The sequence below is a fragment of the Tenrec ecaudatus genome, chromosome 2, assembly GCF_050624435.1.
Source record: "Tenrec ecaudatus isolate mTenEca1 chromosome 2, mTenEca1.hap1, whole genome shotgun sequence".
Classification (NCBI taxonomy): domain Eukaryota; kingdom Metazoa; phylum Chordata; class Mammalia; order Afrosoricida; family Tenrecidae; genus Tenrec; species Tenrec ecaudatus.
In genome coordinates, this window is record NC_134531.1 from 118,051,354 (window position 1) to 118,075,406 (window position 24,053).

Genomic DNA, 24,053 nt, shown 5'->3' on the forward strand with positions numbered 1-24,053 from the left:
GGGTTCTATCAGTTTCTATCCAACTAGTGAGCCTGGCCTTTTTGAAATTTGGGGTTTTGTCCCACACTTTTTCTCCTACTCTATCTAGGACATTCACTGTTTTCCCGTTCAGAGTAGTTGGTCATGGTAGCTGGGCACCATCTAATTCTTTTGGTTTCAGCGTCTTGGAAACTCACGTCCACCTGGTCCATTGGACAGATTGTTTCCATGTGTCAATTTCCATCAGCCTTCTTTCCTCAAAATAGAGAGAGGTAATAATTGTAGTTTTGGGATTTATGTAAATACCCAGAGTACACTCCACTAAACTTAAACCATTTAACCTAATAGTTAAGCCTCCCCACAGTTTTGACCCACCTTATTTATTAGCCTTCACCTCTCGCTTATACGAAAAATAAAACCGTTATCTTACTTACATGGTCTGTCCATCATTCATTCCAGTCCATTATTCTGTTTGTCCAGTCTACCTTGCCTTTCTCCCTGTTTCAGTCCTGCCTATCCTTTGTTGCTCTTCACAAGTTCCTTTCAATGAAGCTCAGGCTCCCTCATCACACAGAGTGCTTCCTTTTTTGGCTACTTTGTAGTATCTTTGCCTTTTCTGGTTATTTACTAATAGATTCTTATGCGTAAATCTCATTGAAATAATAAGTTTCTCAACGATAGACAAGTCTAGGGCCATAAGTCTTAGTTTGTAGCTAGCAGAGCATTATAAGAAAAAAGATTCACCCTAATTAACACTGGTTAGTGAAAGTTATTATCGTAAAGATACATAATCAATGTACAAGTGTATGAATTCACAATAATCTGTCCAACGTTTGTCTCGGATTTTCTATAGCCTCCAATAATTTCGGTATTTCAATATACCACACTGAAATACAAAGCCTGTCAACATTGGTTTCCAGCTTTCTAATAAGATGGTAATTTTACCCTCTATCTTCCTGCTCGATTCATATACTTTGATTAAAATTAGACATTGCAGAACGGAATAAATTTGGAGAGTATGCAAATAATTTAGCTAGTGGAGATTTTTTGAGTGTGTGTATTTATACCAAACAGAAACAATTATATTGAGGTTGAAACAGCACTTGATTTAACCAAGTACCTCGCAGAAGAAGATGAAATCATAGTATGGCACGTAGTCTTAACAAGCCTGGTAACCATGGAGCTGGAAAACTATGATCTCTACCCATTTTTGAAGGTAATTCCATTCTGCTATGTGAATTTTAAAAGTCTTGTCTTCTTTCCACATTCTAGCCGGCACCTGTAAGACTCCATCGAAGTCATATGTCCCTCTTCAGTATTGAATTAACAGTTTTTCACAGGCCTGGTACAGGAGCTGACTAGGTGGGAAGTTCAGAAGAGAGCGCTTCTTTCCAGGTGAAATGTCAGTGAGCCTGTGAAACCAGAAGCAGAAAAGGATAGTGCCTATCAGCACTTGTTTCCTCAAGAGGTGGTTCGATAAACAGAACACTGCTTGATAACCTTGTGTTCATAATCAGAATATCCTGATGATGAGGAATGGCACTTAAAACCCGAGAGGTAGATTCCAGGAAAAGCAGCAGTTTTCAAGCTGCTTGTAACATTGTTCTAGTTTCATCAGCATGAAATTAGAATTAATGAATGAGGAAATTATATACTGCTGTCACTGAAAAAATTATCAAAGAAAGGAAGTACCACTTTTAGGTTTTAAATCGTAAGCATGAGAAAAGTAAAATCAAAGAAGAACTAGGAAGCAAGCCCTGTGGCTGTTAGAGACCGCCGACCGACCTGAATGTCTATGAAGTATGATTCCAGGTGAGTTTCAAAGTCAGTCGGAAGGTCAAGGGACAAATATTTTAGAGCGCTAGAGAGTTCTTTTCTTATATCCAAAGTGTTAATCAAATTTAGTTGAGTATGGATGGTTACAAATAAAAGGTGACATTAAATCTTTTTGGAATTGGGGTGGTTCTTATGGCTGGTTCTGAATCTCTAGTGGCACGATACGTAAGCATAGAGCTGCTAACTGCAACGTTGGAAGTTCAAACCCAGCGGCGGCTCAGTGGGGAAAAGATGAGGCAGTCTGAGGCAACCTCGGACCCTGCAGAGAATTCTGATGTGTCCCAGGTGGTAGCTCTGTATTGGAGTCGACTGGATGGCAACAAGTTTGGGGATGTGGCTAAAGAAGTAAGAAATAATAGTGTTTTTAAAGGAATTTCAATAAATAGCATTTAGTGTGCTCTCTAAGAGATGTATTGGTAAAGGTATAACTTTTATAAACTTATTATTTCTCAGTTGGTAGCTAAATTAAAGAACATCGATTTCAGACTTATAATTTTATCCAATAGGCTTCAAAGTGAGTGCTTGAATTCAAGGCATAAATCAATTATTTTTTTGCAGGTATATGACTGTATCACGAAATTTCTTAGATAGCTTAATATTTTTGTTCTCTCCTTTTATTTTGAAAACATTTGAAATGTTTGGGGTGATATTAAGTGATAATATAGATATGATGAGGTTCCATTCTCATGACTTCATAAGTCAATTCTGATGTAAGTTAAATGCTTCTTTTTAAAATTATTTTTCATTATTATTGCTTTTATTTATTTACAAATCTGATATTTATTTGTCTTTGATGGTTGGCATGGGAATGATAACATTGGCAAATTACATGCTGTAACATACACACACACAAAGAACAATCAAGCATGCTTTGTCATGACTCAAATACATTATAAGTTGGGGACTACCTGTAATAGCTAATATTTATGAAGCTCTTACTATGTGACAGGCTGGGTGTGAAGAGGCTAACATACTTATCTTGCTTAATTCTCACAATCATCCAATAATATTGGTATTATTTTAAACCTTATTTTACGCGAGAGAACTAAATTTAGAGAGATTCAAAAGGAAATCAGTCACACATTTACTAATAAATAAAGATGGTTTCTGCATCAGCAACTGCCACTCTCCATTACTGCCCTTTCAGATGGAGAGAAAATACAGGTGGAATTCAGTGTTGTGAGCCAGAAATAACAGCATTCTTTGTTTACTGTTTATAGAGATATCTATTAAAGAGACTTCACTTAATATGGACGACTTATGCAGCTATTATTCGTGAAAACCCAGCAGCACTGCACGGGGACTATTTAGCAATGTAAGTATTTTTCAAGTAGTGACAACTGAATAAAATGATTCACATGAATAGATAGCTTTGCAGACTCACAAACTAAAGTCTTAATACAATGATCCATTGAGGTATGTGGTATGCTGTTTGAGAACAGGAACTCTGGGATTGGTAGGCCACATTCATCCTAACAGTAAATCATAGTTTACCTGCAGAGACACATATGCATACGCAAATAGGTTTATACCTCGATTTTTCGACTGAGGCTACTGATGGAGTGCTATGTGCCTTCTACTAATGATGAAAGGAATGTGCTCGACAACTTAACAACTCACGGCCGTGGAGTCACTCTACTCATAGCAACCCTTGAGGACACAGTACAACTGCCTCTGTGGGCTTCCCAGGCTGTACATCTCCAAGGGACTAGAAAGACTCATCTTTCTCCCATGGAGCAGCTAGTGGTTTTGAACTGCTGACCAGTGGTTAGCAGCCCAAGCCATAACCCACGATGTCAAGGCTCCTTGTGCCTAACAAAGCCAGCATATAATAATGAATCAGGTGTCAGGGAAGACCACAGGGGACAGAAGCCCATATAGTACATAATTGATAATACAAGTTTTATCCTTATGCAGATAAGATGGGGAAGGCTAGCAGTGAATCATGCCAGCTATATTTTAGTGAATCTGAGTCAATTTTGCAGATGGTTCTCAGATAACTGGTTTGATGAAGGTTGCTAGGACACTTTCTTGATGCTCGGGAGGTAAGGTAATGACCAAGTGGACCTGGTGGTAGGGCTGGCATCTCTATGCCCCGGGCTACCTGTTGTAGGCCCGCTTTCTAGGTATAGCAGGGGGCTTGTAGCCAACAACAGTCTAAGACTTCACATCGACAAATTCTCTCTGCTCAGCACAAAACTCGAATTAAATAAACCAAACCAGAAATGCAGATACCCAAAATGTGGTTGTTCTCGTTCAAGATATTTTAGTGCTAGGGCATATGACTTTTTTTTTTCCAGTGCTTGGGAGGAAACAGAGTTAAGTGAACAAACAGGGGGAAGACACAGGATTAGCTAGAATTAAGAGAGGGGAGGCAAGTTGTATCAATGATTGGAAAGGGAAAATGTGCTCAAAATTATATAATTTGCATTTTTAACCAGCCATTTCCTAGACCTTAGTTAATTGGATCCAAGTGGCTTCCTTTTGGTTTGTAGCATCCTGGGATCAGTCCTTTTCTGTAGCAAAATTGGGGATTTGGTTGGCACGGCCACAGCACTTCCTCGTGTTGCAGCCAGCTTGGGGTTGGGAGGAGTGAGGAAAGTGAATTTGTAAATGAATGCCCAGAAAGATAAGAGGCTCCCTATACTGGACATCTCACTTCTGCGCAAGCTCTGAGCCAGGCGAGGTTGGAGCTGGAGGGTGCACCGATGGAGAGTCTGCTCTTGCCCTTTCCTGTGGGGAGGTTGGGTTTCTTTATCTGTGAACCCCAATTTGGATATAGAACCTCTAATGCAATCACCAGCCACCTGGACTCTTTATGGCTTGGTTGTATTCTTTTAAACTTCTTTTGTTGTGAGCCACAGCCTAAGTCCTTACTCAGCTATAAATATAAACAAAAGAATTAAAATAAAAGTTCCCCCTCTCTTTTTTCTGAACACAAACCTAACAGGCAGAAAGAGGAAAGGAAAAAGGGAGGATTCCGTAGGGAAAAGCACTTTGTTGGAAGAAGAAATAAGCTCTTCCTTCTCCTTTATTTTTGGAGAGGATTTTAATTTTTAAGCGCATTGTATCGTTTTCTCCAAAGTCACTTGTTTTAATCCTTCAGGCAATTATTTTAAAAAGGGAAGGAAAATAGATTGACCCCAGATGTAGCGTGTGTATACACCCACATGTGTTTGAGAGGGATGAAGGATGGCAGTAATTTATTTCTAACATTCAAAAAATACCAGACTTAGGAGCTTTGGGGCGCCCCAGAACCTCTTAGCAAATATTTCTATGAATCTTAAGTATGTTTGCTATCCAAAAGAGCGATTTTTAAAGAAATCCTGATATCACCGGAGGATGTTTTAAAATACCGATCCTTATTAAACACAGTCGAAAATAAATGTAGCAATGCAAAAAAACTGTGCTTGACTTTTTCTTTTTTCTTCAAGATTATCCCTGGAAAAACTGTTTGGAACTGCATGTTGGCTGGGCCTTGAAGATTGTCTACAGCTGTCAAGGGAGCTCTTCAGGAAATGGATGAGCCATCCAGAGTATGAGTAAGAGTAATATTATAACTCTCTTTTTTTTCTGTCCTATTTCAGCATCAACAATTTGTAATGTTCTCACTCTGGAACTAATCAGTTTGCTTTCACTACTCTTTCCTACTATTCTTTTCAAAGAACTTGGTTTTTTTTTAATCTGATAAAGATCTGTGCATAGCAATGGAAGGTTAGTGTACACACAGTGGGTCCACACCAGGACTTTCCTTTGTCAGTGCACTTTCCAGTAAGCACCTATTTTAGCTCTTGGTGTTTGTCTAACCTTACATAGGTCACTCTTCATAATTTTTATGATTGCTCGATATCTACGGTCATCAGAACATGTCTCATTCTCTCTGAGTCTGTATTCCTCCTGGATTCTGTTATTTTGATTATCGTTAATGTATCCTCTCCAATGGACCCTTAAGAAATGAAAAGAGTGAGGGAGCGGGGAGCGGGGAGGGAGGGGAAAAAAAGAGGACTTGAGGCAAAGGGCTTAAGTGGAGAGCAAATGCTTTGAAAATGATGAGTGCAAAGAATGTACAGATGTGCTTTATACAATTGATGTTTGTATGGATTGTGATAAGAGTTGTATGAGTCCCTAATAAAATGTTTAAGAAAAAAGAAATGAAAAGAGATATAAGACCAAATTGAATTATCCCTATGCAGTATTTAGAGAATTCTAATTTACTTCTCCTTTAGAAACCTCCTTAGTTTCTAAATTAATTTATTATGCTAATTATAGTTCCTCTGGTTGACCCACTTTTGATCTTTGTATCAGAGATCTCAAGTAATTTTTACACTTTTAAATACATAACAGCATGCATAACTATATAACTTTACTACCATGAGAGGTTTCATCGCATGTTATACCTTTCAGAATACCTTATCCAATTAGAAGTGTGATCTTATGTTATGGAATTGCCCTGGGAAATGATCAAGAATGGGACTTTTTGTTCAGTATCTACACCAATGAAACAAACGAAGACAAAAGGCTTCATCTCGTTTATGCTCTGAGCTGCAGTAAAGACCCATGGATCCTTACCAGGTGCTTACGGTCGTTGTTTCACCGCTCACAATCATTGGGAGGATGGCGCAGGTGTGGGCAATGTTTCTCTGTGGTACAAAGGGTTGCTATGACTTGGAACCATTTTGAGGGCATCTAATACCAACTTGATCAACTTACTTTGAAAGCCCCTGGGGCAGGAATGTAGCTAACAAACCAAATGGAGAAAAATAGAAACATATTCATATAAGAATTTAAACATGCATATTTGTGCATTACTAGCTTAGAAACATATGGGACTTAATTCCATTTATTTAAATTAGTCTTATATTGAATTTACACAAACTATTTTAAATATACTCTTGCAGATACATGGAATATGCCACCAGTACAGCATCTCTCAATGTAAACGACACAAATATTATTGAAGTCGTGGCATCCTCTGAAGTGGGCCAATACGTGGCAAAGGACTTTTTAGTCAACAATTGGCGAGCTGTGAGTGGAAGGTAAGAAGGAAACTAAAGCCCTGTCCCACTGAGGTTATTGGAAGCTCCATTTTAACCTGGGTGGGTCACAAATGTCCTTTGTGTTGACTGGAAAAGCTGTGATTTTTTGTGCGTTCAGTCTCACTGCCATCCGCCTATGTGAAGGAGACAAGGTCGCTTTTGCGGGAAAATCGAGTTGCCTGGTTTTGCTTATTTATCTGAGGTTCTGCACTGTCCCCACGGAGGAGATCAGAGAAAGTCACATTGCTTTTGTATAAGTGTCCGGCACACATTTATTTATTTTGTGGAGCACGTCAGTACATCTTTGAGAAAGAACAATGCTGAAAATTGCTCGCAACCATTTGCCGTTGTATGTTGTCAGGTGGAGTGGTTTGACTCTGAGCAGACCGCTGCCTGGTCCTGCGCCATCCTCATAATTGTCCTTGGGTTTGAGCCCATTGTGGGAGTCGCCGTGCCCGTCCATCTTCTTGATGAGGATGGGCTTCCTCTTTACTCTGACCTTCCCTTTTACCAAGCATGATGGTTTTCCCAAGGACTGGCCTCTCCTGAAAACATGGACAAAGATGGAGTCTCACCATTCTAACGTCTAATGAGCATTCTGGTTGTACTCCTTGTATGAAAAAAATTGTTTATTCTTTTTCCAGCCCTTGATATTTTCACCATTCTTTACCAAAACTGTAATTCAAATGCCTTAATTCTTCTTCAGTCTTCCATATTAGCCATTAGAGAGCTGTAAGTCAAAACTACGATGAGGTACCATTCACACTTGCAAAAAAAAATGGCACTGATCAAAAACAACAACAACAAAAGCTGCAGAGGTTGTGGGGAGGATGGGATTTGCTTATAGCTATCTAGACTTGCTATCATAGAAACACAAGTGGATGGCTTCAACCAATAGCGTTAACAAACAGAAATGTATCCCTCACATTTTAGGAAGTCAGAAGTCAAGCTTCACGGCACTAGCTCCAGGGGAAGGCTTGCTCTCTGTGTCAGCTCTGGAGGGAATTTCGTGTCTCGTTTCAATGTCTGTCGGCTCAGTGTTCCTTGAAGGTCTCTATTGGTCTCGGTATCAATCTTGCCCTCAGACTAGGAGGTTCTCAGCTCAAAGACCATGGGTCTTTTTTCTTCATGGAATGAGGGCCCCATCCTCCTCTGCTTGCTTGTTTTTTCTTTAATTTCTTGTAAATTGAGTGCAGTCCATACCCCAGGAAGCCCCTCTTACATCAGCTCTGGACTGAGTGAGAATGTTGCACCCACTCTAACCCCCTGACACCAATGAGGCTAATTTTATTCGATCACATGCTGAGGATGATTGCAGCATTACATATGCTCTAACATATACAATTATGCAACTGTAGTAATAAAAATCTAAATGTATGGGTGGTTATATAGGGAGATATGGTTGTGAGATGGTTTATAAGAGCACACACATATATAGGTAGAGTTGCGGGCATTTGTATAGGTTGTTGTGTAGTGCGGTCTAGTTAGTCTGGGCTCATAACAACCCTGTGTACAACAGAATGAGATGCTGCCCAGTCCTGTGCCATCCTCAAGATGATTTTTACATTTGAGCCTATCGTTGCAGCCCCTGTGTCAGTAAATGTCCTTGAGGGCCTTGCTCGTTTTCACTGCTCACTGCGCCTTCACCAAGCCTGGGTCCTTCTCAAGGTCTCTCCTGGTAATGGCCAAAGTACGCGAGAGGCTGTCTCTCCATCCTTGTCTCTAAGGAGCACTCTGGCCTTACTGCTTCAAGACATGTTTGGTCTGTTGGGAGTCCATTGTACTGTCAACAAGCTTCGCCAGCACTGTAATACAAATGCATTGATTCTTCCTTACTCAATATGTGATTTTCACGTGCACATGAGGCAATGGAAAATGCAGGCATACCTTAGTCCTCAATGTAACCTCCTTGCTTTTTTCAATACTTTAAAGAGGTCTTAGCCATCAGATTTACACAATGCTACGTGTCCTTTGACCTTTTGGCTGCTCTTTCCGTGAGCATCAATTGTGGATCTGAGCAAGACAAAATCCTAGACGTTAATCTTTTCTCCATTTTTCATCATGTTACCTATTTTTCAGTTGTGAGGATTTCTGTTTTCTTTACATTTAAATGTAAGCCATACTGAAGGTTGCAATTTAAAAAATAATTTTATTGGGACATAATCCACATATCATACAATTCAATAATAATAGTTTATAATTTATCAAGGGTTTATGAGGGTGAGGGAGGGAAGGGAAAAAAAGAGGAGCTGGTACCAAGGGCTCCAGCAGGAAGAGAGTGTTTTGAAAAGGATGATGGCAACTATGTACAAATGTGCTCGATACAATGGATGTGTGAACAGATCTTACAAGAGCTGTAAGAGCCCCCAATACAATTATTTATTAAAATAAAAACAGAAGAGTTGTATAATTATTACCATAATCGATTTTAGAACATTTTCTTCTATCTTGTCACCCTTGTTATTAGCTCCTCATTTCCCCACCATGTCCCTCACATACCCGAAGAAACCATTAATATGGTTGCTGTCTCTATAGATTCACTCACCCTGGATTTCATATGCAGAAAAACATATAAAAATAATGGAACAAAAATGCTAGCAACAATAACAAAACAAAGAGAGAAAAATCTGAATTTAAAAAAGTAGAAAATATTAAAAACTAGATCAACTTTAAAAGGGGCCAAAGGGGAGATCACATGATAAGGTGTTAAATGTTAACCTAACTTCATCTACCATAATCCACTTTCCAATGCACTCTGCATGACAGTAAGCTTGCTAGTCTCACCCCTAATCTACGCTCAGAAGGAAGTCACTGGAGGCTTCATCCACATGTACTTATACTTTCCTTTTTTCCCCAAACCATTTCTAGTAGCTAATCCAGACATCGTACCATTCAATCACGTCAAGCAGTGTTGTACAATTGCTACCCAAGCCAGTTTCCAACCGTTTTTTCACGAACTCTTGGATAATCAGCTCCTTCTTGTCCCACTCTCCCCCACGCCCTCTAGACCCCACCAGGATCCCTTATTCACATGGTTTTCTCTGCAGCTTCACCTATCTTGGGTTTTATATACTAAAACACATAGAAAAACACATGACAGAGAGCCAAGAATGTTATCCAGTGACAAAATACAACAGAGACAAACCCCTTTATGAACAAATAACCCCCACAGAAAATACTGAAAATCAGATCAAGTGCAAAGTGTATCAGAGGGGAGATCAGGTTGATAAGGTCTTATCTGTTTAAGTCAGATTTGCCATTAATCTACTATAGTCATCTCTCCAATACTCTCTGTCTGATAGCCACGTTATTCCCATTCCTCAATTATGGTTGGAGGGGAAATCACCAGAGGCTTATTCCCTGTGTAGATCCTGAAAATGTACTTTGAGTTTCTACTCTCATCCATAGCTTTCTGCACACAAGAATTTCACATTTTAGGCTCTGATACAATTCCCTCCTTCGGATTTAGATGATATACTTTACAATCCTTGGATCACAGATGTTGGTGTGTTAGATAGTTGAGCTTGCATTTCCAGATGGGTGGTGAACAAGAGGATTTCTTAACGTGCTTGTTAGTCATCCAGGTGTCATCCATTGTAAACAGTATATTCAGGTCCTTTGCCCACCTCTTAAGAGGGTCATTTGTTCTTGGTTTATGTCTTGTTGTAGACTTGCAGTTTTCTCTAGATTCTAGTAATTTGTCCTTTGTTAGTTACGTCTTTGCTAAACATCTTTTTTCCAATTCTTGGGTTCTTGTTCTATTCTTTTGATAAAATACCTCTTTTGAGGTACACAGTGTTTTACTTTTAATAGGTCACAGTCATCTATTTTGTCTTCCATGGTGTATGCTTCTTTTGTTATATCTGGTGGCCCATGTATGCCCTGCGCTGGGGACTTCAGATTTGTCCCAGTTTTCTCATTGATGAAGCTGATAGTTTTTGGTCGCATTTGGGTCTCCTCCCTTGAATTTGCTTCTGAGTGTGGGGTGAGCCAAGGGTCTGGTTTCCTTTTTCTACAGATGGATATCCAATTGTCCCAGCACCACTTGTGGAGAGGGAACCGCCCTTTCCCCTTTTAATGTTTACTGGGCCTTTGTCAAAACCAGTTGTCTGTGTTGTTGCTGTGAGGTGTCCTCTAGTCAGCTCTGACCCATCGCAGCCCTGCGCACAGCAGAATGGAACACCGCATGCTCCTGCCTCAGCCTCACAGCTGTTCCTGTGCCCCAGCCCATTGCTACAGCCACGGTGTCAATAATTTCCTCCAGGCCTTTCCTCCTTTGCTGCCCCTCCACTTACCAATCATGATGTCCTTCTCCAGGGTCTGGTCTCGCCGGACAATTTGCCGAATGTCCTGGCGGTTTCTCATACAGCTCTTTTGTTCCTTTGGTTAGGTTTATTCCTAGGTATTTCAACCTTGGCGGGCTATTGTGAATGGTATTGTTTGGGCGTCTTTTCCAAAACACGCATCACTTGTATCTAGGAGTCCAATGAATTTCTGCTTGTTGATCCTGTATCCTGTTACTTTGCTAAATTCCTCAAGGGTTTACAACAATTCTATTGTGGCGACGTTGGAAATCTCTATCTATGAAATCATATCATCTGAAAATAGTGAGAGTTTCACTTCTTCTTTGTCCGATTGTACTCCCTTAATTTCTTATTGTCATATGGATCTGGTTAGGACTTCCAGCACAATGTTGAATAAGGGTGCTGATAAGGGACATACTTACTGAGTTTCTGTTTCCAGTGGACATGTTTTCAGATTTTTCCCATTGAATGTGATATTGTCTATTTGTTTTTCATCCATGGCCTTTATTGTGTTGAGGAATATCCCTTTTATTCTTTTTGAGTGTTTTTGTTAGGAATGGGTGTCGAATATTGGCTAATGATTTTTCTGCATTGAGTGATATGATCATATGGGTCTTATTCTTTTTCTTGTTTATGTGGTGGATTACATTAATTGTTAAAACATTTTTTAATATTGAACTATCCTTATATCTCTGGTATGAATCCCACTTGGTCAAAATGTATTATTACTATTATGCTTTTATATGTTGTTGGAATTTATTGGCCAGAAATGTATTGAGGATTTTTGCATCTATGTTCTGTATTTTTCTATCTTTGTGAAGTCTTTACCAGGTTTAGGTATCAGAGTTATGCTGGTTTTGTAGAATGACTTTGGGCATTTGCTGTCCCTTTCTACATTCTGGAATAGTTTGTATAGAATTGGTCACAGCTCTTATTTGAATTATTGGTAGAATACTCCTGTGAACCCATATGCTCCTGGGATTTTTGTGGTTGTGAGTTTCTGGATGACTTTTTTAACTTCTTTTTTGCTGTGGCTCTGTTCAAGTTCTTAATGTTCATCTGTGTTAATTTTTAGAAGAGGATATATTTCTAGATATCTGTGCATATCATCTACATTATCAGTTTTTTTGGAATACAGTCTTTTGTAATACTGCATGTCACAGTTACATAATCTACTGTCAACTTGAGGAAGGGGTGGAGTCTAGCCTGTCAATCAGGTCACAATTTGATGACCTCATTTGGAGACATAAAGGAGATAAACCACTCACTGAAGGGGAGGCACACTCTCTCCCTGCAAGACATCCCTGCTGACCAGCTACGTGGAGCCCTGGAGCTGGAGGAGCCACATGGAGACCCACACCAATGCTGAGATGCTTCCACCACCACTGGATCCACAAGGCTTTCCACCCAATGGCCTGTGATCTGCTTGCATTTAGCATCATTGCATGGCTGTGTGAGTCTATAGGGGAAATTATAGACTGGCATTGGACATATGAGCTAATATCAGACTTAGGGACTTGATCTGAACCATGCTGGGATGTTTTCTTAATGTAAAATTTTTCTTTGATATGAAGTTCTCTCTTATACAATGAAACTCTTATGAGTCTCCCTGGATTTGTTTCTTTAGTCTACCTGGACTAACACATTGTGTTATTATTATTATTTTTATTTCATTTGGATCTGTGGTGGTGCCACTTATTTCTAGATATTTTCAACAGTTTAATCTTTTCTTTTGTTAATTTTGCTAGCAGTATGTCAATTTTGTTGATCCTTTCAAAGAAAAAAATTCTTGCTTTCTTGATTTTTGCCATTTTCTGGTTCATTTATTTCTGCTCTAATTTTTAATGATTTATTTTCTTCTGTTGGAGGGTTTATGTTATTGACTCTGTTCTAATTGTTGGAGGTGAGGAAAATTATTTTTTCCTCGTGCTTTCTTCAGATTCGTTTGCTTTTTGTTTGGTGGTTTCTCACGTTTGTTGAAGTTTGCATGGTTGTCTGAGTTTGTGCCTTCAGTTTTTCTTTTCTTCTATTCATTGGCTCAGATATTGTACCGTGCTATTTTTAAATTTCTGCTATTTCATTCTTAGTTTCTGGGTTTCTTTTGAGTGTGAGGTTCTTAGTATCTGAATTTCTTCCTTTCTTTTCAAGCTTGATCTCCACATCTCTTGTATGACCTAAACATCATTCTTTTTTTCTAGAAATTCAAGTGCTTCTTTTTCTATGCTCTCTGCTGGGTTTGGGTAATCTTGAGTTGTTGACTTTTCTTTATCTTTATTTTTATTGTTGTTACTGCTTTTGACTGTTGTTTGTGTGGCATAGTGGTCCAGCTATTGATGGTCTGCAGTGTTCTGTAAATGGTGAACAGTAGGTTGTGTGTTTGTGGGGGATTGGCTCTTTGTGTTAGAAGAGGAAGATCAGATAGGAGCTGGAAATTGTATCATGTGGAGGTGAGGGAGGAGTGTTAGGGTTGGGTGGGTAACATGAATAGAAGATAGCGACTTAAGAATAGAGCTTAAGTGATAGTATTAATTATAGATGGTCTTCTGGTGAAATATAGGGATTTTATCAATGTGTTAGTACTTGTTAATTTATGTGAAAGAGTGTCCCATTAAGAATGGGGAGAGCAGCATCTTGAAGTGACGGTAGTTGGGTAGGTGGAGAGTACAGATAGTTATCTACTGGAGTCACTTATTGACCCGCTATATAATATAGGGAGAATGCAGCAGGTGGGTGTTACTGAGGACCCTTGTTTTGGGGGTGCACCGCTTCCCTGCTCTGGGGGAGGGAGTGGCACTCACTAAACAGTGGAGCATCAGAATTCTGTACCCTGCTGTGCTATCACCCTCCACCATAGGGTGCCAGTGTGGAAGTCAGCTGTAGGAATGGAAGCCAGAGGTGAAGAGGGGCTTCTAATCAGGTGGAGGTTGGAGCTGGTAGATCCCAGCACTGGCAAGTTGCTGAGCTGTTGGGGGGAGGGGGAGCCACAGATCACAGACTGGTGTACTGGGTTCTGGGGGTGGGGTGGGGAGTGTGTGTATGAGAAGAGAATAGTTTTGTGCGTGTGTGTGTGTGTGTGTGTTTGTGTGCTTTGTGAAAGCAAAAAGGAAAAAACCAAAAATATCCTTGAAGCACCCAGAGTTCAGGTTGAACATCTGTTTTACCAGGGTGGGACTCCTACCTTTGAGATTCTGGATGGGACTAGCCAGCTTCTCCATCATCTTTTCCCACAGGTAGAGTCCATTTGATTTCTGTGTATTTCTCCTGGAAAGGGCCATGTGCACAGCTGCTGTTTGTGTTGCTGGAAAAGGGTTGAAGGAATCGTTGGCTTCACAAAATGTTGTCCTGCGATCGCCAGCTTTGCTTCTTTCACCAAGAGCACACTTTCCAACTCCCACTCCCTTTTCTTTGCTTCTAACGTTTCATTCCAATCACAAGGAATTATCAATGCATCTTGCCTGTATGCTTGAGCAACTTCAGACTATAAGCATTAGTAGAATTCTTTAAATTGCTGCATCACTAGCTTTAGTGGTTGGCGTTTAAATTTGAATAATAGTTGAATTGACTGGATTTCCTTGTGTGCAGATAGATAGTATCCTAGACAGCATTGCACTTCAAGAAAGATCTTGAAATGTCCTTTTTGGTGTTGAATGTAATACCATTACTCTTCAATCTGCCATCACTTACATCGTAAACCATAGGATATTCTGATTCAAAATGACCACTACCAGTTCATTTCAGCTCACTAATGCCTAGAACATCGATCTTTATGTATTCCATTTCATTTTTGACAACTCCCAATTTTCCTAGATTCATATTTCAAACATTCCAAGTTTGAATTACTCGATGGTATTTGCAGTTGTTTCTTGTTATTTTGAATTGTGCGCCATCAGCAAAGGTCCCAAAGACTTTACTCTTTCAGGCTTGAATTAATCTGCATCACTGTGGTCAACTCTACTTTGAGAAGGCAGCTCTTTCTCAGTCGCGTTTTGAGTGACTTCTGTACTGAGGGGCTTATTTTCTGGAAATGTCTCTGATAAGGTTCTGCTTCATTTCAAGTATCTGAGTATCCGAGGATGTTCTGATGCTATTCATAAGGTTTTTAGTGACTAATTCCTCACAAGTGGACATCCTATTTCTTCTTCACAGTCTATCTTAGTCTGGCTGCTCTGCTATAGCTTATTCGGTTTGGGTGACTCTCCTGGCATTTGAAATATCGGTGACATAGCTGTGAGCATCATACCAACACTCAAGCCATCACAGTATGACAGACTGACAGACAAGTACCCACCATGTGCTCTATTATATGTGAAATATACATATATTTACAAATATGTATGTACATATGTATTATATTTATCAAAAGTTCTTAGACATATCCAAATACCTGAGAGGACTGTGTCATTGGGTCTATTGGTACAACATAGTTTACCAGTGTTCTACATTCTAACTTGGTGTTATCTAAGGTCTTAAAAAGTCTGTGTGACCTCTCAGATACAAGTATTTGTCTCTTTTTTTGTCTGTTGGAGAGTGAGGAAATCATAGAGTTAAGGAAGTGATTTGTCCACAAGACTAAAGGTTACATAAACTGCAAATTCCTCCATCCAGAGACCAGAACTGGCACCCAGCTCTCACCACTAACCATGGGCACAGCGTTCTTAGAGGAAGGTCCCAATTAGAATGGGAAAGAATGTAGAACTGAGCTCAGATTGATAAAGGCTGGACTTACTGGGCTGATAGAGCCTGAAGGAACCCCTGAGACTATCTCCCGACAAGGGCCTTCTAAGAATAACATCTAAATAGAAAGAAAGGTAAAATAAAATATTCAAAACAATGCCCATTAGTACATTGATCTAGATACAGTTAATGTCTTTTATTTTATTGCTATGATATTTCTGGGTTCTACATCCTACAATTTTTTACATCCCTTATTTTTTAAGGTCAAATCTGCCTGTTTCACAGCCTATTGAGCAACGAGCTTGGGTTTGGCTCTGCTGGGCAAAATATACATTAACAAGCAAAAATAAGACAGCATCCTTTTGATGTTGGGTTTTTCTAGGACATTACACACAATACATTCTTAACAATCTGGAGATCTATGTCCTACAAGTACTAACATACTGAAGAATTAGCAGAAAGGATGTGTTTAATAGTTCAGGTACAAACATTATAAAGTTAGAAGGCATTCTTTGTAAATATGTTTACTCCTTTGGAATAGAAGATATGTCTAGAACATGGATGTCTAAGAATGTGGGTACTTTAAAGTATTCAAAGGGGTTGGTTTGGTTTCCGCCTAGGACAGCAAGTGGTGGGTTCATCCTTTCTGTTATCATTGACTTAGGGAATCTCGTCGCAAGGAAAGTGGCTGTGTTTGAGTATGTGCACCTGTGTGAGCTTTTCCTTAAGGCCTTGCGTCCATATCCCTTCTCCCCACCCATCCCCACCTCTTCTCAAGGTTGTTGTTAAAAAGCCTCTTAGGTCTGTGTTTAAGAGATCAGCCAGCGGGAGTTCTAAAGGCCTGCCAACTGACACTGCATACATTGAAAACAGGCTATGCTCCAACTGCACTGCACAGCATGGAAGCTCAGTCTTAGTTTGGGAGCTGAGTTTGGGGAGGAGGAGTTGGAGAGAGACTTTTTTCCTCCTTTTTCTTTTATGTCTCTTGTCTGAGAAGAAAGGTGTGAGGGGAAAAGAGTATTTCAGATTCCCCAAAAATTAACCCAAAATGTTTGGACTAGCAGTTTGCAAGCTGTTCTGATCCTTGCCTATGAGAGTCCTTCAGGCGACTCATAAGTTGCAGATGAGCTCTGAAAGATTCCACAAAATTTCTGCTCATGTTAATTTCCAATAAAGTCATCTCCTAAAATAACCTGCCTCTCCCAACCCAAATTTTGGCTTGTAATGAAAGAGTGAGCAGACTCATGAAAGACAAGTGGTTCTTTTCTGAAATATTTGGGATCATTTTCTTGGCAGACCCCTAAGAAGTTGATCGAGACCTCCTGCTGGGAGCATTCTTGATGGTGAAGCCCCCTCCCGCTTTTAAAGGCTGTTTTCAGTGTTTGAATCAGGGCAGATCCAAGAGGACTGATTCTTTGCCACCAGGTCTGGATCTTAGGAAATATACCTGGTTTTGCCTGTGAAGTCACAATGTTCTGATACTTGCTGACGGATTATGGAGCCTCAGCAGAAAAGCCAGTCTTGTGGAAGATTTCTGAAAACTATGCACTGTTGTGGAAATGACCATTTTACCCAAAAGGCTCCTTTATCAAGCTGCGATTCATTTGGAGAGAAGGCCTCTGCTTTTTCATTAATGTCTGGCCCCTTCTCACTCATTTTCAAAGAGTTGTAAATGAATCCCACTGGATTAAACAGGGCACCCTAATTTGATTTGATTTTTCTGAAATAATTTTCATTGTGTCTTCATCTGTGTGGTCCTATTTTTCCCTATAAGAACAATAAGAACTTCAGGATTTCTCAGATGTATTTTTAGTGTTCAGAATATGAATTGTATGATTCTGACCTCTAGTTGGTCCAATAATGGGGTTCCTTCTAAAGTTCTAAGAGTTTTGGTCACTTTTTCCTTTTTTTTGGTTAAAAATGCCTTAATGTCTCATTTCCTCTCTATTAACATACAGCTCCTCCCTGCTGCTTCCCCCTTGCCACTCCAGTCCGAACCCTAGGGTGCTGCAGAACAAAGGGGAACCTCCCATTCACTGTAGAACCAGCCTCTGTGCAGGCGGGGAAGGGAGCCATCCTGCAGCTCAGTCCTCCAGTTCCACCAGGCCTGCTTTATAGATACATAACCCCACCGCCAGAGACCTCAATCTGGTTTAACACATTATTTCTGGGCCAGAACCTCTGATTTCTACTACTGTTTTTTGTTTATCAAATCAATGTGCTTACATTGACAAAAAGTGATCGGCGCAGACATGAAAATATTCTAGAGATGAGAAACTTTACTTTTAGATGGGTCCCTTTCTTTCTTTTGATGAATGTTATGGAGAACTGTCTACCACCCTCTCAATCTTTCTCTCAGTTCTTAGGAGAGTAACCTTAGCAAAGTTTAGGCCAATGGAGTCTCATCCGGAAGGCCCCCCTCCTCTCTGTTCCGAAGCTCGTGGGTCTCTGCAGTGTACTTTGACAGGATTCTGGGAATGACTGACTTTACAGATCCAAAATCTCTTAAATTATCCTGAAGCTATGAAGATGGCTCCTGCAGATTTGCCTGAGCTCTTTATCAAATAGCAGGGCTTTATTTTGGTGTACATCAGGTGACTGTGAGTCAGAACCACCTGGACGGTACCTAAAAAGAAGGCTGTTTCAGCTGGTCTCATGATTTAATAGTTACTGGATGTTAATAGAAGAACACTGGTTGCACCATGGTTAAAGTGCTCAGTGGCTAGCCAAAAGGTTAGCGGTTCAAACCCACTAGATAATCCGTGGGGAAAGATGTGGCATTTGGCTTTGATGGTAATTTACAGCCTAGGAATCCTGTGGGGCAGTTTCTCTCCATTGTATAGGGTAGCTGTGGATCAGAATGGATTCAGTGCCAAGGAGTTTGGTTCTTGGTCGTGCTCTTAATAGTCAAAAGAGACATCCACTCCCACCACACCCTACACACACAGCCTCCTTGTCCCATGAAGTGGGCGTCTTCATGGGTCCCTGATCACAGATGCTAGGAAAATAAGCTCAATTTCACGATAAAATAGCATGGTCCTAATTCTACATCTATTTAAGGAAAGGAACAGATTTCACATCCAGTTCTTCCCCAAATCTTCCACACAATCCGGTCATAGGCGAAAAGGAATCTGCCCTTGGATTAAACACTAACCTGTTACCTTGGTAGGTTTTCAACAATCACATCACCAGATCTGACATTTTAGAACTGGACGGAACCTGCAGGTTTTCCAGAGAACAGGTGGGTCTCTCCCAAAGACACATGGGGCCACAGACACACAGCTGGAAAGGGGTCTGTGAGCTTGATGATATGTATGGTCCTGTGTCACTTTAGAGGTGGTTTGCGGTGGCGGGGGGAATGTTAGGCCACATTTTAGTAAAACTGAGGAGAGCCAGACTGCTTTGAGTGCTGTATAAGCCTGTGAACGAATTCTCAGAACAAACTTACCTGCTCAAAGCAAGTCATGGGAGGTAATCTGATTGTGCTGAAAAACTTGGCTTATACACGAGTATATATGGTATATCAGGAGCTTAAAATATAAGGGGGAAACAAATGTGATATTTCTGTTCCAACGAACAAAAATAATGGAATATTTTTATTCTATTAACATTAATTAAAAACCTTTACAAAACTAACAATGTCCTTGAAATAAGGGAAAAAAATTATAGATAAAAACTAATTTGCACGACACTTTTGGGGGGTGGGGGATGGGCTGGGGACAGGCTTATCAGTTGAACACACATTGCAGATCCACATAATGAGTCTGTCTTCCTTGGGCCCTATTTTAGAGTATATGGAATTCTTGGTCTATTGCTTCCCAAAGAAAAATGGACAGCAACCAACCATTGCCCTTGAGCTGATCCCATTCCCTAGGACACCTTTACAACAGAGTAGAACTGCCCCATAGGGTTTCTACAGTTCGACATCCTTAGGAAGCAGACCGCGTTGTTTTTCTACGGGGGTGGGGGTGGGGGTGGGGGTGGGGTGGGGGGCGGGCTGGTGGGTCAAACACTCCATTTCTAGCTAAGCACTTACCCACTTACCCACATTGCACTACCAGGAGCCTTTTCATTGCTTCTGAGGTCTTAGAAACTTTTCACATTTCCACAAAGATCTTGAGGTAAATCATGGTTTCTAGTTTTGTTTGTCTTAAAGGGGTCACCATCCCTTCCTTCCTAGGTCTTACTCTGCCCGGTGTGTTTACCCTCTCTCCCTCACAGAGATTCAAACCTGCTGCTGTTAGTTAGATCCGTTAGTCCTGCGTCTTTTAGTGACAGTTCCCTCTCTCCATAGAGCTTGCCCCCAAATCTCTGTCCCTGCGGCCACGCTTGGTCTGACATGCTCGGCTTTGCTAGTCTGTGAAGCCATCCGTGTGTTCTCTTTCTCCCTTGGCCAGTTTGCCTACAGCCACACACTTCAGCTACAGTTCTTGATTGTTCTTTTCCAAAGTCTCCTGCTGAACCTTCTGGTAGCAACTATGGAGTTAACATATTCAGAGAACAGCTCCTTCAGGCAACACTTTGCGATTTGCCGGAAGACCCACCTTGTGATCACCCCAAGCATTCACTGTTTCCATTTCTTCAGAGACATTTTGGTGGGCCCTGAGGCAGAACATGATTGACAATTCCTTCCTCAGCATAATATTCAGCAGTGCCTGGCATTTGGTATACATTTTTAAGTGTTAAGAATTGGAAGTAACGTATTGCTGTTGTGTCTCAGGATGAGGAGGTGCCGGTCAGCCCTAAGCCAAGTCCACATTCACACAGCTGAGCCTAAAGCCAAAACAAAAATGTTCGAGTTTACCACAACATCAGATTCACTTGAGGTGGCTGGTGTAAGGATGCTCAGTCCCTACCTACTTGTTCTAAAGCAGAATCTGCCTGAATAGGGAAAGGAATTGGTACAATTTTTACAAGCTTCCCACATGCTATTAATATTGGTGAATTTGAGACCAGATAACCCTGGATTAAGAAATTATCTAAGGCTTTCCTGTTCAATATGATAAACAGGTGACTATTAAATTAATGACTACATGTGATAAAAACAATAGCTATATGTGACTATTTATTAAATCAATGGACATTAAGTAACATTTGAAATTTAGTTCCCCATTTTTACTAGTCATACTTCAAATGCTCGATGTGTCCAGTGACCTCCAAGTAGCACAGAGATGTACATGTCCATCATGGCAGACAGTTTGACTGGACTAAGTTCAACTGATGGAAAAAGTAAGCCAGTCCCTGCATTCAGTAGTTCCTCTATTGCACTGTGTGCAAATCGAACCCTGAAAATGGTTTTGCTCAATCAACCGATGGCGTCTGAAAGGAAATCTCTGGTGGCACCCGAGCCACATAATTGGTCTTGTTGCTGACAGTGGTCTCGTCCTGCCAGGTTGCATTCAATGGATTGGCACACCCTTAATCACCAGACATGCATGGACTAAAGATGAATGATCAGGGCAGGTTGCTAATCTAAAAATTCCACTTAAGATGGGAAGCGGATTGGTTCATTAGTAGTGCAAATAATTGGAAAAACTGGATTTGGAAAATATGGATAGTTTCTATTGCAACTTTTGTGTGTATCTAAAACTGTTGTAAAATTTAAAAATTAATTTTTAAAATCAACTCAAAATGTACCAACTGCCTAAATTTAAGGCTATGACTATAAAAAATTTTAGAAGAAAGCACAGAGTGTATTTTTTATGACCCGGGTAAAAGAAATGGTTTCTTTTTTTCTGCAGTTTTATTGGCACGGTACCAAAAACACAAACCACAAATGAAAAAGGAAACATGTTGGAATTATACCCAGAATTGCATTAGTCAAATCTTCACATTAATTTTTCTAGACTCCTTTCCTGAAATTTTTGCTACATTCGTTAACCAAATCTTTATTTATAATAAACAAGATATTTGATCTTAAAAAAATAAGAATGTATAGTATGTGTGCCTTTAGAGGAACCCTGGTAGTGTTGTGTTATGCTTTGGGCTGCAATCCTCAGGGTTGGCAGTTCAAAACCACCAGCAGCAACAAGGGAGAAAGACTGAACCATCTGCTCCCATCAACCGTTACAATCTCGGAAACCCACAGGGGATGCTATGAGTCAGCATTGAGTCTGGAGTTTTGCAGTGCCTTTAGAACACAGGTGTTTTGATGGGGATGATTATTCTTAATTTAAGTGTATTTTAGTGTGTACATTAAGTATGTGGATGACACAGCTTTGTTTGCTGAGAGCCAAAAGAACTTGAAGAACTTATTGAGGAAGATAATAAAAAGCACAGCATTCACTATAGATTACAACTCAATGTAAATGAAAGAAAAAATTCTCACAACTAGACCATTAGACACTATAATGAAAAAATGGAGAAAATGTTGAAATTGTCAAGGATTTCTTTTTACTTGAATCCCCAATTAACTTCAATGGAAGCCGTACTCAGGAACTCAATGATGCATTGCATTGAGGTTTCTTTAAAGTGCTGAAGAGCGCTTGAGGATTAAATTACATTTGACCAAAACCGTGACATTTTCAGTTGACTCATATGAAAATTTTACGGTAAAGGTTTTGTGTCACCTTGGCTGGACCAGGATTCTCATTGGTCTGACCGTTAATAAGTAGTAATCACACATGATGAGGTCTACTGAGGGGTATAGCCTGCTTCCCTAAAAGAAAGACATTGTGGAAAAGCTTGCTTGCATTTTTCTGGGTCTGGATTCTGCTTATGGCTCATCATCTGACTCTGAGTCTTTTAGACTTGAGTCGGCAACCTGCTGGATTACCTGCGGGTCTTGGAAGTCATCGACAGCCTGCCATCTAACTTGCTGGCCCGTGGATTTATTCATCTCTGCAGCCAGAACCCTGCCATTTGACCTACACATCTTGAGTTCATCAGCTTGTGGAGGCATTTGAATTGCTATTCCATCGATTTGTGGAGCTTCATTTTACACTAATACCTTTAGTGCACTTGGACTTCTTCCTTCAGTACTATAGATTCCGGATCATGTGCTGTTTCTTGAAATGGTTGCACATTAACTAGTTCTTTTGGGTACAGCGACTAGATTACTTCCATTTTACTTTGAGGCTTCCTGCATCATTCAATATTTTGCTGATAGAATCCTTCATTATTTCCAATTGAGGCTTGAATATTTTCTTTTATTCTTTCAGCTTGAGATTTATTTTTTAAAATCTGCGTGTAGAGGACAGTAAGATATTGGCAATATCTTGCAAAAGCTGGGAACATCTTGGGTTTAATAACAAGACCCGTTTACAACTTCTGGCAAGGTGGGAGACTAGCAGACATGCTACACAGAACCTTGACACCAAAGATTGATAGTAAGCAACGCCAAGATCTCCTAGGAACCAGGCATGCAAAGCTGAACAGGCAAGGACCCTGCCCCAGAATTGACATAGGAAGCATTCCTGCAGAGTTATTCCAAACCAACCCATTGCCCTCTAGTGTATTCCAACTCATAACAACCGCAGGGAGTGTGGGACCCCCTCATCGGGTTTCCAAGGCCGTCCGTCCATCGTTACAGAAGCGGACTTCCCTAGCTTTCCCACGGAAAACAGCTGATGGGATTGCACTGCTAACATTTGCATTAGAACACAAGCAAATTAACCCCTCTGCGATGAGGGCTTCCTCCTGTCTCAAATGTGATCGGTATATTCATTGTCTGTTCATTCAACCACCACCTGTCTTGTCAGCTTCTCGTATTGACGCAGGCTGGGAACGCTGTCTACCGGATGCACTCCACGGCCGACTCTTCTTTCCTCTTAATAGTAGCCCTTCTGATTTCCGGTAGCTTGGATAGTATCTTTAATCTCTCAAAAGATATTGGCTCACATATGAACTAATTTGATAGATTTTATCCTGTCTTCTCAATATGACAGCTACTAGTTTTGCTTTAACTATCAGAGAAGTTCAGTTTTATACCATAGAGGATAATTACATCAGATAACAAAATAGAGGATAATTACACAGTGCCTTCTAGAACCATCGCCTTTCCCCAAGTTGAGATATATATATATATATTCCCAAACCGGAATTATTTGTCAAAGCAATATATTTAATTTTTTTTTTTTTTTACAAAACAACCTTATAACCTTCAAAGAGCTCGCCGTTACACTTAATACATTTGTCAAATCTGTGATTCCGTTCTTGGAAACCTTTTTCAAACTTATCTGTTTGAGTGGCTGACAGCACCTCCCTCATTTTTTATTTCATCTCT

The 24,053-nt window shown here is 40.2% G+C and overlaps 1 protein-coding gene across 1 annotated transcript in view; it reads left to right on the forward strand.

Moving 5' to 3' along the window:
* LVRN (laeverin) overlaps positions 1–24,053 on the forward strand; it is a 117,462-nt gene that overhangs the window by 72,287 nt on the left and 21,122 nt on the right. The window contains exons 14-18 of the mRNA XM_075543086.1: positions 1,054–1,195; positions 3,036–3,130; positions 5,250–5,357; positions 6,220–6,387; positions 6,714–6,851. Of these exons, the coding sequence (XP_075399201.1) occupies positions 1,054–1,195; positions 3,036–3,130; positions 5,250–5,357; positions 6,220–6,387; positions 6,714–6,851 (651 nt within the window). The remainder of the gene's footprint in view (positions 1–1,053; positions 1,196–3,035; positions 3,131–5,249; positions 5,358–6,219; positions 6,388–6,713; positions 6,852–24,053) is intronic.